We start from the raw sequence: 17,044 nt of genomic DNA, 5'->3' as shown, positions 1-17,044 counted from the left end.
TGATTTGGAGCTTCATCAGATGGATGTCAAAACAACTTTTCTAAATGGAAACATTAATGAAAAGATTTATATGGTGCAACCAGAACACTTCATAACGGGAGACTGAAAGAATATGGTTTGCAAATTGACAAAATCATTCTATGGGCTAAAATATGCGTCTCGTTAGTGGTACCACAAATTTCATGAGGTGATTCTCTCTTTTGGTTTTGAGATGAATTCAGTCGAAGATTGTGTGTATCACAAGTTAAATGGGAGTGAATATATTTTCTTGCTCTTGTATGTGGATGACATACTACTTGCCACTAATGATGTGAGTACCTTATTAGAAACCAAGAAATTTCTATCCAGTAATTTTGAGATGAAGTATCTTGGTGACTTGCAAATTGACAAAATCCATCTATGGGCTAAAACAGGCGTCTCGTCAATGGTACCACAAATTTCATGAGGTGATTCTCTCTTTTGGTTTTGAGATGAATTCAGTTGAAGATTGTGTGTATCACAAGTTCAGTGGGAGCAAGTATATTTTCTTGCTCTTGTATGTGGATGACATACTGCTTGCCACTAATGATGTGGGTACCTTGTTAGAAACCAAGACATTTCTATCCGGTAATTTTGAAATGAAGGATCTTGGTGAAGCTTCATTTGTATTAGGAATCCAGATACACCGAGACAGATCTCGGGGTATTCTTGGATTATCACAAAAGAGCTATATAGAAAAGGTGCTCAAAAGGTATGGCATGCAGGACTGTAAAATAATGGATACTCCAGTTGCTAAGGGAGACAAACTTAGTCTCAATCAGTGCCCTAAAGGAAATCTGGAAAATCAGGAAATGCAAACGGTCCCTTACGCAGCAACTGTATGGAGTCTTATGTATGCTCAAGTATGTACGCGTCCAGATATAGTGTTCATAGTTGGGGTTTTAGGCAGATATATGATTAATCCAAGAATGGACCATTGGAAAGCAGCCAAAAGGTTCCTGAGGTATTTAAAGGGAACAAAAGACTATATGCTCACATATAGGAGATCAGACCAATTAGAGTTCATTGGGTATTCTGACTCCGATTTTGTAGGATGCTAAGATAGTAGACGATCTACTTCAGGGTATGTTTATCTGTTAGCAGGTGGTGCTGTTTCTTGGCGTTCTGCCAAGCAAAACCTTTTCGCTTCATCCACCATGGCAGCTGAATATATAGCATGTTATGAGGCATCACTTCAGTCATCATGGCTGAGAAATTTTGTCACTAGGCTGCGGATTGTGGAAAGGATTGAAAGACCACTAAAGTTATACTGTGACAATAAATCAGCCGTGTTGTTCTCCAACAACAATAGGAGTTCGGCAAAGTCGAAACACATTGACATTAAGTTCCTAGTTGTTAAGGAGAAAGTACAAAGTGGACAACTTTCTATAGAACACTTATGCACTAACTCAATGATTGCGGATCCTCTTACAAAAGCTATCACACCCAAGGTCTTTCATGAGCATACTGCTCACATGGGTGTTCTACAGTGTGAGGATATTTTGGTTTAGTGGGAGTTAGAAAGTGCACACTTTTATTATGTTCTATGTAATTTCACTATTGTGTATGGATACTTTGTATTCAAACTTCAGTTGATTAATCATTCAGTTTGGTATTATGTCCTTATAATTTGTACAATCGGGTTTTTATGTTGTTATTAAGGATCTCACTAAAGTTAAGTAGGACCAGTTGAAAATTGACATGTGCACATCATATTCATGTGATTTTCATGCTACACATTTCATGATGAATCTATATCATTTAGTTGTGTCAATGTTGGTGATCATTGTTGAATTAGTCATGATTGATATGGCGAAGTTCAATATGATTCAATATGGAGACAGGACTAATGGATGGGATAATTTAGGTATGCCTGAGTCATAATGGCAATATTTAAGCGTGCAATAAGGATAATACGTATGGAGAATCATATGTGTGACTAATGGGAGATGGTTAGAATTTTTGACAATTTATGGGTCACAAATATAATTCTATAATTGTGTTATGACCATTATGTAATTAGCCAAAATATAAAATGACCTTCAGTAATTAATTTGGTGGCTAAGGGCATATGTGTCATGAAATAATATAAGTGTAGATACCTTCAGGCAATTTCTGATTTGATGAAGGGACTAAATCAAAATTATTGCAACTTAAGTAGTAACCGCTTCGGGGTTACTTTTATGGGTTATGGTCCCCATTTGTAGAGCAACAGGTTTCCAAGTGTAGGGTTAAGGAGAATAAAGGTGGATGAGGATAGAGTTATCCATAAGGATAAAACACTACCAAGTCATCCATAAGGAAACCATAAGGCGTCTCTCCTCACAAGGCACACACTCAAGTTTTTGAGCTCTCTCATTCCCCTCTAGAGAAGTACAAAGGAAAACCATCAAGTGCTCTAACATCTGGAAGGTATGTTCTTCATCTTCACCATGAAATCAATTGGGGTTTCTTCGGTCTGGATCATGCAAAGCCATGATCATTAGGACTTATGCATTCAATCTAAGGATTATAGATGGAGAAATTCTCCAACAATTTGACCTAAGATCTCATAATAATTATGTGATATTCAACAGATACAACTACCGTGGCTCCATCATTCCTTTCAAAACAATCCTACTTAACTTTTTAATAATTCTGTTAGTTATTAGAAATAAAAAAAATTAAATAAATGTTTGTGTAGACCCATATATCCTCTAGGAAAGGTTGTATTTTCCAAAGAGGAAAACATTTATGTTTCATTTGGTATCATGAGATAAGTTAAAAAGAAAAATTATACTTCTCTCCGGTTTGGAAAGAGACTCAACCAATTTATTTCTCCTCTTATGTGATAAGAAAATGTGTGATGAAGAGTGAGGAAGAAAATTTTTTATCTGTTTTTCTCTCTACAACCACACAACACAAAAAAACAACTCTTTCATATCTCTTTCTCTCTTTTCTTTCTATTTCTCACATTCTTCTCTATTAAATTTTATCTCTATTCAGATCACAATGTTATGGTGCTTAAAAGCATATTGAAGTGCTTTGAACTATTCCAGGTTGAAAAGTAACTTTCACAAAAGTAGCTTCATTGGTCTAAACTCGAATCGAGACTTTGTTATGAAGGCGATTGATAAATTATACTGTGTCGTAGGCTGTGTCTTTTCAAATTTCTCAGATTACCTATTGGTGCTAATCCTAAAAGGTTTTACATTTGGTCTCATATTATTGATACTTTCAGAAGGAAGCTCTTCATTTGGAAACAAAAGCTCATCTCCTTTGATGGCAGGGTGACCCTCCTAAAGTTGGTATTATGTTCCTTCCCTATATATTTCCTTTCTTTCTTTAAAGCTCCAAGTTATGTTATTAATGAAATTGACAAAATTCAAAGATGTTTTCTTTGAGGGAAGGGGGAAGAGAAAAAGCTATTCATTTGGTGAGTTGGAAAAATGTATGTAGGACTAAAGAGAAAGGTGGGGGTGGGGGGTAAAATAATTGTCTATGTTTAATTTATCTCCTTTAGGAAATTGGAAATGGAGGCTACTTAGTGAGAGATATTCCCTTTGGGTTAAAGTTATTAGATCTAGATATGTGGATGAGTTTATTAGGAGTGGTAGAGACGTTGAATTTGAGTGTTTTCAGGGAGGGTTTTCTTGGTGGAGAGACCTAGGTAATCTTAGCTTGTGCAAGGACAGTGTCAATTGTAATTGATGGCTAGATGGTATCCATGGGATGCTAGGTTTCGGAAAGTTGATTAAGTTTTGGACAGATTTATGGGGGGGCCTTCTTAAAAATTATTTTGCAAGCTTGTTTCAGGTTGCTTTGGATAAAGATGGATTCATCAACTCATTAGGGGAATGGAGTAATAAATTATGGAGGTGGAAATTACAATAGAGAATGAGATTATTCGAATGGGAGAAGGAGGAACATGAAGAACTCTTAAAAATCTTTGTTGGATCTATACCTAAACAAGATAATGCTGGCAGTTGGACATGGATTCATGATAACGGGGGTCAATATTCTGCTAGAAGTGCTTATCAAGTTCTATAGAATAGTGATGGTAAAGGTGACCCTGATTTTTTCAAGAGACTTTGGAATTGCTATGCTCCAACAAGGATGAAATATTTATTGTGGAAAATTTCCTTCAATGGAGTTCCTACAAAGGTGAATCTAGCTAGGAAATGAGTATTAGAAGCATGTGACTCTCTTCGATATGTTCTTTGTAGGGAGGTAGAAGAATCTTCTTACCATTTTTTTTCTTGTTCAACATCTTATAATGTGTGGCAAAGTTTGTATTCTTAGTTTGGTCTAACATTCATTATCCATAATATGTTATGACTAACTTTTGTGCCCATGCAAATATGTTATGGATGGTGAACAAGAAAAAACAAATATGGATGTCTCTATGATTCGTAACTGTTTAGACTATATTATGAACAATGTTCTTTTTGAGAATTTGTGGCTTCACCTAGATGAGATGATGAAGCTTATATTTTTGTATTCTTGGAACTTTCTCAATGTCTGCTTTCATAACTTCTCTTACTCTTATATAGAGTAGGTATGACACCCTTCACAATGTCTTCTTCTTTATTAATTATTGAAATTGTATGGAAATGAGCACCACTTATTCTCCTAACTTATTTACCTATTTATTAATAAACTTTTTTGTTGATAAAAAAATAAAAATAAAAATTTATTTCTAGAATGAAAGTAGATTTATAGCATGGTAGAGCCAACTCTATGAATGAAGGTTCTTTCCATACAAATTAGACTCAAACACAAATGCAACTTAACGCAATTAAACATGTACAACTCGAATCAAATATCAATCAATGTAAACTAAATACATTTTAGTTTCTAAAATAATAAACATAATTAAATTTTCACTTAATTTTTTCTTAATAGTAAATAAACTACTACTTCTCCTATTTTAAAGAAGCATTTTGGAGAATAGCTTTAGTTTCATAAAGTGTGTCAATAATTAGATCAATGCTTATAAAACAAATCACTGGTTATTATGACTGACTCATTATATCTTTCAAGTACATGTTAACTAATGACAATATTTTCATAATAAAACCATTTAATGTATTTAGAAATTTCAAAAACATCATATAAAAACACCTAAATTAATTTCTTATAACGTTGTTATAAAATGGATGCGAGATAACAATATTTACTCACCAATAAGGAAACTAATAAAGATATTCTTAGATGATATAACTCAAACCGAGGACGTGCACCTTTATTGTAAACATAAACTTGTTCATAAGAATCATGTTGAAACCAGATTGCAGGCATACACATGGATTTCGGTTATGAGAATTGAATGTCAACCATAAATTCCAAGACTCTAGATGGGTCCTCATTCAAATTTGAAGGGCATATGTTGTCACACAAAATATGTCGTTTGTTGTGATTGGTCAAAAAATATATTTAAATTAAAATTTTAATGATTAGTTAATTTTCTAATGAATTACAAGTGAAGACATATGAGGTGAGTGTGACTCACTTTATGGTAGCTTAATTCAAATCGTTGTCCCATGTGCAACACCATACTTACCCAAACTAGGACCATGTAATTAAACCAAGCTCCTCAACTTTAATTGAAGTTTCTGATGGATGCAACATATCTCTTGAAAGGAGTACACTGCCTACAATAGCTACAATATCCTACCAATTCATTAATTTTGCTCTTCACAATTTGCACAAATTCCAAGTGAGAATAGTCCAAAAATACTGCACACACGTGGTCTACAATCCCAAAATCAATTTAGTGTTTGCTTTCCCTATAAAAATACAATAAATTATATTAACACCCATAAATTTTAATTAAGTTATTCTTTCTATTACTTACCTACATGCATTGACAAAATATTAACCATAAACATGAAAAAAAATAATTAGTGTACAATTAAACTTCTAAATGGACATATAAATAGGATGCTAATTTTTTCCTTCAAAATGAAGGAAAAAGTTGTAAAGACGAAATAAATGATAAGCGTGATAGCTCTAAGAGAGTAATCAACTGGTAGGATTATCATGTGTTTGAAATAAGATGTAGGCAATAATAACAAGGTAAGGACTTTCCATATAAATATATTAGAGCAAGTCAATGGTAAACAAAATCCACTATGTTTTGTCACGTCTAAATGCATTGACTTTCAAATTGAGTGATGCTATATCATTTTACTAAATTCTTATACTAATTTTCTTATACTCACAAAAAGTGACATATGTCACAAGGTGATACTTTATTTTTAATGATTGGTTTATAAGTTACAAATATCACTTTCTTATAGGTAAGAAGATTAGTAGAAACATTTAGTAGGAGAATATGTTATTTTTTTCATTATACAAAAACAATTAAGTGGGAGATAGTTATGATCAGTGACACTGCTTGGAACTTAGAGCCTAGTGTGACAGTAAGAGGGGGTGCAAAGCAACTGAACCCAATTCCATGTATTTTCAATTTTCATCGGATTTAGCAAGATTTATAACTGGCGCGCGCGGTTGGATTCATGGTTTTATTTTCCAGTAACTTTTTATGTTGCCATTACCATAATTGTACGAATTTGCAGAAAAATATGCCTAACATAGTTGTAATTGCAATGATTATAATGTAGTTCTAGATATTTTCAAAACTGTAACATTATGATAACAATTATCATTGGTTATTTATTATAATTAATAATTTGATAATAATGTTTGGGACCTTGAAATGTGGAGTAGAAAAATATCAGCACAAGTAAATAAGCAAATAACAAATGATAAACGCCATCATCCAAACTGGGGTTGCTGCTACCTTGAGTGGTGACTCATCAATACCGTCAAACTCATTCATTGAAAGGATGTTAACATCATCACAAACACTCTCGACACTAAAAATTCCTAAAAAAGAAGCAGAATTTGTGGACTTATTGACAATCTTGAACATAAACTTTATTGTCAAAGTTTGATTCCTGTGAGCGATAGTTGTTGGAAGAGACATCCATGTACATCAAAAGAGAATAATTTATTACCTATATGGTGAGAGATATTATTGGTAGTACAAAAAAAAAACAATACAAAATAATTAATTTGTAACCAAAGAAATAAATGGCAGTAATGAGCAACCTCCTTTAAACATACACAATGTTCCTACTTGATTTTCGAAGGATCTATCAAAATTAAATAATAATCATGATCTCAACTCTTCTCTTGATCACACCATTAACAACATTGTGTGCAATTTGCCTAAGCATAATGATGCCTTGATAGCCAAGACAAATAATGTTGCTGCCAAGCCCAAACAAGTGTTGTCCATAATCAAGGACAAGAAAATTGAGGCACCATCACACCTGAACAAGTCAGATCAGATGCACCAAGCCAAGATGCATCAGGCGCATCAGTGCCACGCCCTGACGCACCAGGTGCATCAGCGCCACGCCCAGACGCACCAGGTGCATCAGCGCCACGCCCAGACGCACCAGATGCATCAGCGCCAACCCAAGGCGCATCAGGCACGCCAGCACCAGAATAAGGAGCATCATATGTAGCACTAGGCGCACTAGACCAATGCGCAACAGATGCACCAACATCTGGGCAGGGCGCATCAGATGCACCAGATTCAGACCAAAGGGCATCAGCACCAAGTCAATTATGTTCTGGGTACACATCAGGCTACTCAAGCCTATCATGAAGGCAGGGCCACTCAAGGCACTCATCAAACTAAAATCTAGACTAAGCATAACATCCCAAGAAGAATCAAAGACTTAAGATTAATGGGCTTTCCTTTACTTGCAGTCCAAGCTATCATTGTTTTAGTAATTTTCACCATGTTTAACATATGTAACACATGCTAATTAGTTAGTTTAAGTAGTTAGGCAAGTTAGTTAGTTTGTAGTTGTTAATTCCCTTGCCTATAAGTTTAGCATTCCATCTTTGTATTTTTATCAAGTTTTAATTCTAATAAAGATCAAGAAGCATTTCTTTTATTTTCATCTCTTGTTATTCAAGAACTTCTCCATCAAGAAGAAGTTTTTTTTTTTCATTCTTTGATTCAGCCTTTCTTTGAGGATCATCTATTAATTACACATATTTTGGGAAGAGAAATAAAGAAAATTTATTCTCTTTCAAAAGGATTTGGAGTTGGCACAACCGGTGGCAGATTTTGGCACTTGGCTTAAAGTCTAGGAATTTTTTTTGGTTTCTCACAAGTATCATCGCACTGGAGGCAATCCTATCCGAGTCGGGAACATCCACAGGTACGTGGGGCTAACTCTCTCAGCGGATATTTTTCCATCCACAAGACTCGAACCGGAAAAGTCTACGGATTTATTACAATTTAGAAGAATATATATTATTTTTTTCAAAGTTTCACTATAAATAAAAAATAACAATGAATAATAATAGACCATGTTAAAGAAAATTGTACATTCATTTAATATATTTAAACTCACCGATGATTGAATCAGAAATAAAAGTTTTAGTTATTTCGGTTTTAATATAAATCATCATATTGTCTATAAGAAATTAATCATTCATCTTATTACATAATCTTATTCTCACTATTATTCATCATATTATCTACAAGAAATTAATCATTCATGTGATTATTATGTTTCCATAAAAACACAAAAGGAACACAATACATGTTGGATGGTTGAAAAATCAAAAAATGGATCAACATACTAATATGTAGAAACCACTACTATTTTAACATTGACTGAGGAATTATGGCTATACTGAAAATTATCATATTATGTCAAAAACCACAAATTTATATGTGTTTTATCAAAATTATTATAAAGGATAAAGTCCATATCTTCAATAAAAGAAAGCAAAATGGTTTCACTTTATGCATAAATTACTATTGTACCAGAATATATGATAATCCTTCCTATAAAAGTTATAAAAAATTCAGGGGAATTTGCCCCCACCTGTCCTAGTGATAATATCCGCCATTAGCCAACATGCTTTTTATGGCCATAATGTAAAAAATCTCTTTTACAAATAATTTGAAAAATATAATTATTTAACCAAAATTCTGAGTTCATGAGTCAATTATGGATCGTGAAAATAATTAACACGTAGTTTGTCAGTAATATGTTACACTCACTAAATTCATGGACAATCAATTTATTTAATTAAAATTTTAATTATTAAAAAAGGTAAAAAATCAATTTTTATTATTATGTCTCACCAAAATTTATCTTACTCCTATTGAAATTATATATTTCAATGTGCAATAGAGAAATCAAGATTATTTAGTCATATGTTGAGAATTGATTAATTATTTTGATCTTAATAAACAAATGTTTTGATTAATTGAAAGTAATTTACTAGTAAAAAGACCACATTGGTTGTTAATCAACTTCCCGCTTTCAGAGTGAAAAGAAGATACGACATGAGGTGTGATCATACTATTAAATCCTCAAATTAATTTTATTAACTATGCAATTAAAAGTATTTATGAGAAATTGTTTTCATTAATTAAAAATAGAATTAATAATAAATAGGTCGCACTTGTTGTTAATCAACTTTTAACTTTCATAGAAGAAATGAAGATATAACATGAGCGTGCCGTACTACAAAATTCACAAATTATTTATTAGCTGTGAAATTAAAAACATTATTAATATTATATTTCAACAAATGTTCTAATTAATATACAAGAATTAATGATAAAGAGACTTCATTAGTTGTTAAGCGATTTCCCGCTTCCACATAAAAAAGGAAGACATGATAGGAGCTATTGTACTATTAGATTTCCAAATTAATTTATTTAAAATTTTTGAAACAATTATTTGAATCCAAAAGAGAGTTAATAGCAAAGAGAACATTGTTAGTAGGGATATCCATGATATTATTGTTGCAGCTTTACTAGTGGCACAATTGATCCTGATCTTACTAATACATTGATTATGCCAATCCCAAAAGTTGATAATCTAACGAGTCTGTAGGATTTTCGCCCAATAAGCCTTTCCAATGTTCTTCTCAAACTGGTTTCTAAAATTCTTGTTAATAGGATTCGTCCTCATTTAGACAGCTTTATTGGCCTGCTTCAGAGCAGTTTTATTCCGAATCGTGACAATTTTGATAATGTGATCATTACTCAAGAAGCAGTTTACCATATGCACAAAAAGAAAAGGTAAACTTGGCTATCTTCTTTTCAAAATTGATTTTGAGAAAGCTTATGACAGGATTGATTGGAGTTTCCTTAAGCTAACCTTACATGACTTTGGTTTCCCACGTTCTATCATTACCTTGATTATGAATTGTGTTACTGCTTCTTCTTTAGCCTTGAAATGGAATGGGGATTTCTTACAAAGTTTTGCTCCTAATAGAGGTTTGAGACAAGGTGATCCTATGTCTCCTTACCTCTTTGTTATGTGTATGGAAAAACTTTCTATGCTGATCCAAGAGAAGGTACAAGATGCAAGATGGAAGCCAATCAAGATTTTAAGAAATGGCTCAGTTATTTCCCATCTATTCTTTGCTGATGATCGCATACTCTTCCTTCAAGCAACATCAGCCCAATCTAGATTGGTTAAGGAAATTTTAGATGCGTTTTGTTTGGCTTCAGGCCTTAAGGTGAATGAGCAGAAAACAAGATTCATGGCCTGTAAAAATGTGTTTATAGTAGAGAAGAACAAATTTTCCTCTATAACCAACTTTCATCACACAACTAATTTGGGTAAATACCTTGGTTTTCCAATGCTGCAGGGAAGAATGACTTTTCTTTTCTTACTGATAGGATTGACAGGAAGCTTGCTAGCCGGAAGACTAAGTTGTTGAGTAGGGTTGGGCATGTAACTTTAGCTAAATCTGTTTTAGCCTCTATCCCAATTTATTCCATGCAGAACAATTGGCTTCCTACATGCATCTGTAACAAATTGGATGCCTCTGTTAGACAGTTTATCAGGGGTGGAAATTCAAATCATTGGGTTAACTGGAGATCTATAACTCATACTAAGGATAAAGGGGGCCTTGACATTCTAACAGTTAGGGAGACTAATATTTCAATGCTTGGTAAGCAGGTTTGGAGTCTTTTGCATCAACGAGACAAACTATGAGTTCAAATGATTCATGCTAAATACCTGAAGGATTCTAATATTCTTGCAGCCACTCATGTTTCAGGTATGTCCCCAACGTGGAAGGCTATTATTAACACAGTTGATGTAATCAAACCTGGCTTCAGGTTTAGACCTGGTAAGGGAGACATTACTCTTTGGTATGATAAATGGCTTGATGATGGCTACTTGTGTCAGCTTGTTCCCTATGTGAATATTCAGGATACTGAATTACGAATTAAGGATGTTTTCTTTGATGATTGTTGGCACTGGAATTTGCTTGCCACCCAAATTCCCTTGGATATTAAATCTAGAATGTAATCCTTTTTTTCCTGATAACAACTTAGATGATGTTCTAATTTGGGGGCATGATAACTCGGGTTATTATTCTACTAAATTTGCTTATCTTTGGCTCAACCATCATAATGTCATGACTCAACCTATCCATGAGCATACATGGTCTTGGATATGGAAGATTGCTATTACTGAGAATATTAGGTATTTTTCGTGGTTTGCAAGCCATAACACCCTACCCACAAATGATTTCTGTTTCTATAGATATACCACCAATTATCCTTCTTTCCGGAGGTGCGGTGCTGCCAATGAGACAAGTCGTCATGCGCTTAGAGATTGTGTGCATTCCAGGAGAATCTGGATAGCCCTTCAATGTTCTATGCATCATCAATTTTTTCCTTGGGTTTCTCTGATTGGATGAGCTTCTTCAATAGGGATATCCATGGCTCTCTCTTTATGGTGGCTTGTTGGCATATTCGGAAAGCTAGAAATGAAGAATTTTTTTCTGATACAAGATGCCATGATTGGTTGCTACTGAACCACATTCATTCCCTATATGGTATAATTCTTCTATCCTTTGGTAATCTGGCTGGTAACGTCAAACAAAGAGAGGTGTCTTGGATTCCTCCAACTGACTTGTGTGTCAAAATTAATATGGATGGTAGCTCCTTTGGTAACCCAGGAAAGTCAGGATTTGTTGGCTTAATGAGCAATAATATCGGAGAATGGATTTCTAGCTTTTCTAGTTTCTGTGGCTTTACAACTAATCTTCATGCTTAATTTCTTGCCATTTTTCATGGATTGCGGTTGGCTTAGGACTCCGACTATAGAACCATTATTTGTGAGTCTTATTCGAAATTAGCTTTGGCCTTGATTGTCAAAGATGTTGATAAATTTCATCCTCAAGCTGTTGTAATTAACAAGATTCAGAGACTTATCTCTCTTCCTTGGAACTTATCCCTCAATCACACTCTGTGTGAAGGAAATGAAGGTGTTGATTGGCTTGCTAAATTTGGTGCTGCTAATGATCTTCCCTTTAAGCTTTCGGAGTGTTTCCCAACCCCTCTCATGCATGTTCTGGTTGTTGATGCTCTTGGAGTTGTTAGGTTAAGAGCTTAGGTTTGGTTTGCTTTCTCTCCTAATAAAAAAAATACATTTGCCATTAACTGACTTCTCACTTCTAGAGTAGAAAGGAAGATACAACATGAGTTGTGGTCGGACTACTAAATTCTGAAATTAATTTATTTAAAATATTTTAATTTTATTAATAAATTTAAAGGGTAATTAATATCAAAGATATCACATTAGTCTTTCGACAATTTTCTAACATTCAACTATGAAGTGGATTTTCCGGGTTGTCATAAGAATGTCGTAAGATTAAGACAAAAATATCTCAATGTAATATGTGAATGATTCCCCTTGCGGTCAATGATGGTGAATTTTCTTGGCTCTAAGTAGACCTATCAAAATGAGCTATCCTACATTGGGTTCAGGATAAATGGGATCGAGATAAATAGGATCGGGATAAAAAGTGTGCCTAAAATTTTTGTATCCCAAATTGAAGCCCAAATCTGCCCCATGCGGGTTGCGGATTTAGGCTGACCGACAAAAGTACCATATACTTCAATTGATTCTGAAACTGAGGCCAATAACTAGAAGTCAATAAAATATTGGAAGAATTAATACAACTAGAGTGTTTTTTCTCTACTAAGGAGTTATTAAAAAAGAAAATGATCAATTAGTTAATAAAACTAATTCGTTAATATGCAAATGTAAAATAAAATAATACCACAAGAGTAGAAGTCACGATTTCTCCAAAACTGAGTTATAATGGATCATTAGTCATTACTGGGCATTGAACAAAAAAATATGTGTTTAATCCAAAAGTCAGTCAAGCCAAGTTGAATCTCCATACTCAACTTCTCTTCTATGTTTTCTCTGTTGCTTTGGGTAACTCTAGGTGATATTTTCAATATTTAACAATTTCCAAGACTTCAATCACCTTATTAAACAAATACTTGTAAGCCCATGTTTAAAGGATAACCATAGACTTCAATCACTTCCAATGAAACATCTCATAGAGTAATTATCCAAAACAAAAGAATTCATTAGCATTCGAAGTTGCCATAAAAGATAAAATTGTAGGGTGTAAAAGTGTTTGATTGGCTATGCAACTAGGTAAGTATTGTTGCAAAGAGAATTGTTATAATCCAAAAACTTGCAAGATAGAATTTGTAAATAAATTAAAATAATTATGGACAATAATGTAGAAATGCACAAAGAATTTAAAATGCAAAACTCAGATCATCATGTACCTTAATAGCAAACACAACCATGAACTTAATATCATATTGTCCTAGAAATAAAATTATCAATTCATATTCAGTTTTTATCACTTGAAGGATTACAAATCGAAAGATTAAGACATAATTTCACCTACTTTAAGGTTTACAAAATCAAAGATTAAGACACATATCCAAAAATTATGAGTTCAAGACCTAAGATCTAATTACACAATCCAACAACAAGAATAAAACAAAAGAATGTTGCGAGCTAACAAATAATATTGCAACAACAAGATCATAAATTAGGATTTGAGAATAGAAGAAGCTGGAATGCAACCTAACATGGGCTCTGCCATTGTGAAGTTGTGAGATTGTGTCATTGTGAATGGTAAATAGAAAGAATGTTGTAATTATGAGTTACCTAGTTTGGGTTGTGAACTTGTGAGTGTTTGAGAGTGATGAGAGAAGGGAAAGTGAGAGTTTGAGAAAGAAGAAAATGGTCGAGGTGCCATTTATGATATGGATATTGGTTACTGTGTGACACCATTTTGGATGGCAAAGATGAAATAAAAAATTATATAGTGGGCTGCCCGAACCTGATCGGTAAGACCGGCACGAGCCCATTTTTAAAATGGTCTAGCTGGTCTAGGCTAAAAAGCTCGGTTTTAATAAAATTTGTATAATAAGCTATTAAGATCCTATTAATTTTTGGGATTTTTTGAGATGGCCCGATCGTGCCAGCCTATTTTGATAGGTTTAACTCTAACTTTTGTGAAAAAATACTCATTGAGGATTCACATCGATATTTTTATATATTTTTGTTATGTTTTTTCTTTTGCACTTTGATTGAGGAAGTTTTTTTATTGTGATTTACTTAGGATTATTTGACCTTTTGCTCATATAGGGAAAATAATGTATGAATAATGTAAAGAGGGAGCTCATTTCTTAATAATTGAATGTAATAAATTGGTTAACAAACTACCCTCCCCGACGATTGACATTTTGCGGGTAATTCAGAAATAATCTTTTTCCATAATGTCTAAGTTCATATGGCGTGAATAAGGATATATTCATAGTGTTTGAGAATTTAAAATGAAGTCTTGTGTTATCAAAAAAATCAACTGGAGATCTATATCATATTGGGTCTTACATTTGTACCATCCCCGATATTATTTTAATTTGTGAAATTAAGTATTTCATATTAATGCATGAATTAATTTTTCTTTGGTTTATTTTTGGTGAATATGATTAGTAAGTTTGTATGACCAATGCATAAGTAAATAAACATTATAAAAAAATATGCTTTGAGAAATAAATCATTATTCTTAAATAGAGAACATGTGTGCCCCTTTATTTGATAACCCTACAACCTTGAGCAAAGCAAAAAGGACGTGTTACATTATTATTTCTGCTAAATAAACTTGGGGTGAGTTCTTCATGAATAGAATCTCTCGTATGCATTCCTCAAATCAAAACACTTCCCTGAAACTTGACCAGCCCTTCATCAATTAGATCTCGTATTTTACCCCTTAATTGATTACATTCATTTGTGGGATGACATATTATCCCTTTATTATATTCACAATGACCATTCAGGGTGAATCCCTCTAAGTAGGGAGGTTCCACTTTCTTAAAAGGAAGAGGAGTTATCAAAGAACTCTAACAAAGTTATGATAACAACTCGGAGTAGGACATGAGAGTATTATCATAGTAAAAACTTTTTCTCTTTTATTTTCGAGACTATCTTTCTTGATTATGAGTAAGAGGATAAAATGGTTAAGGATGAGGAGTAGGTGTAAAATGAGGCTTCTCAAATTGGTTGAAGGTTTTGATGATTTATGTATCCTCTTGTATCTCACCAAAAGTAGTTTGATCTTTGGTTATCCATTTATTTGTTGAAGAACACTCACACATTTAACAAAACACCAAAAATAATTTCAATCGACTAGAGAATTTTTTTTAAGAAACAACTTGGTAAATAAAGAGTAATTAATAAAGATAATTAGTACGTGATGAGTAAATGTTGTGGAAAAAATATAAAAGACAAACCCAAAAGGATGCTCAAATGAAAAATAAAGGTTGATGAAAATGAGTAAAATAGAAGAGCATATTCTCTAGAATGGTAACTTTATTTACAAATAACACTAACATATAGAGAAAAAAAACCAAAAGTAATCTGAATCCACTAGAGGAAAACATTTTTAATAAGAAACAACATGATGGATAAAGAGTAATCAATAAAGAAAACTCAAGTGTACTTAGTCAATTTTGAGCACAAAAATAAATACAAATACGAAAGTATGCTGAAATGCAAAATTAAAACCCGATGAAAATTTTTAAATAGAAGAGCATATACTCTCTAGAATGCTAACTTTATTTTTAAAAAAAATTGACATATTTATCAAAACACCGAAAGTAATCTTAAATGACTAGAGGAAAATGTTATAATAAGATACAACTTCATGAATAAGGAGTAATCAAGTATAGTGCAGAAAAATAAAAACCAAATATGAAAGCATGCTCAATTGTAAAACTAAAACTCGATGAAAATGGCTAAAACAGAAAAATATACTGTTGGGAACAAGCGAACAATCAAATAATAAAGAGTATAGAGACAAGAGAATAACACAAGAGATTTGGTAATGAGGTTCGGCCAATTGTGCCTACGTCCCCGGGAGCATTGAGCGGCTACCACTATATATTATTAGAGAATAAGGAGTAGTGTTTTACTATTCTTCTCCTTGTTACCATAGGTTTACATAACATCAATATATATAGCCCTCTACCCCAACCCCTTTACATCAGCCCAAGCCCATAACTTGTATTGCTGTTATCTAGAGATATGAGTCATTGCACAACAATCTCCACCTTGGCGAATATCATCAATCTCCATCTTCCGCCATTGGGTTGGGGGCGCTCCATAGTCCATCATCAGTGAATGTTCAACAAGCTCAGGCAATGCCTGAACTTGTCCACAGTAACCGGTTTGGTTAACATATCAGCTGCATTTTCTGAAGTGTGAACCTTCTGCAATAGTATCTGCCCACAAGCTACCAACTCTCTGATCTTATGAAATCTCACATCAATATGTTTGGTCCTAGCATGATACACCTGATTCTTTGCCAAGAAGATAGCACTCTGACTGTCACAATGCAGCGGAACTCCACCTTGCTCAATGCCTAACTCATTTACTAGTCCCATAAGCCACAAGGCTTCCTTAGAAGCTTCACCAGCTGCCATGTACTCTACTTCAGTTATGGACATAGCAACAACAGACTGAACTGATGATCTCCACATAATTGGTCCACCTGCAAGGGTGAAGACAAACCCCGTTGTGGACCTTCTATCATCCAAGTCTCCTGCATAGTCCGAATCAACATAACCAATAACTGAAGGCTTACTATGTTGGCTGCC

At 33.6% G+C, this 17,044-nt stretch overlaps 2 protein-coding genes across 2 annotated transcripts in view; one reads left to right on the top strand and one right to left on the bottom strand.

Annotated features, from left to right (window-relative positions):
- The window catches only part of LOC109340001 (12-oxophytodienoate reductase 1-like), a 24,163-nt gene extending 15,220 nt beyond the window's left edge, over positions 1–8,943 (bottom strand). The window contains exons 1-3 of the mRNA XM_019577558.1: positions 8,919–8,943; positions 7,338–7,577; positions 6,803–6,888 (exon numbers count right to left, since the gene is read on the bottom strand). Coding sequence (XP_019433103.1) covers positions 6,803–6,888; positions 7,338–7,577; positions 8,919–8,943 — 351 coding nt within the window. The remainder of the gene's footprint in view (positions 1–6,802; positions 6,889–7,337; positions 7,578–8,918) is intronic.
- Positions 8,944–10,251: 1,308 nt separating this feature from the next.
- Positions 10,252–17,044, top strand: part of LOC109340000 — a 12,544-nt gene continuing 5,751 nt past the window's right edge. The window contains 5 exon segments of the mRNA XM_019577557.1: positions 10,252–10,603; positions 10,705–11,010; positions 11,104–11,368; positions 11,780–12,041; positions 12,162–12,451. Of these exon segments, the coding sequence (XP_019433102.1) occupies positions 10,252–10,603; positions 10,705–11,010; positions 11,104–11,368; positions 11,780–12,041; positions 12,162–12,451 (1,475 nt within the window).

This window comes from Lupinus angustifolius, unplaced genomic scaffold, assembly GCF_001865875.1.
Source record: "Lupinus angustifolius cultivar Tanjil unplaced genomic scaffold, LupAngTanjil_v1.0 Scaffold_126_1, whole genome shotgun sequence".
Classification (NCBI taxonomy): Eukaryota; Viridiplantae; Streptophyta; class Magnoliopsida; order Fabales; family Fabaceae; genus Lupinus; species Lupinus angustifolius.
This window is presented reverse-complemented; position numbering and strand designations above follow the sequence as displayed.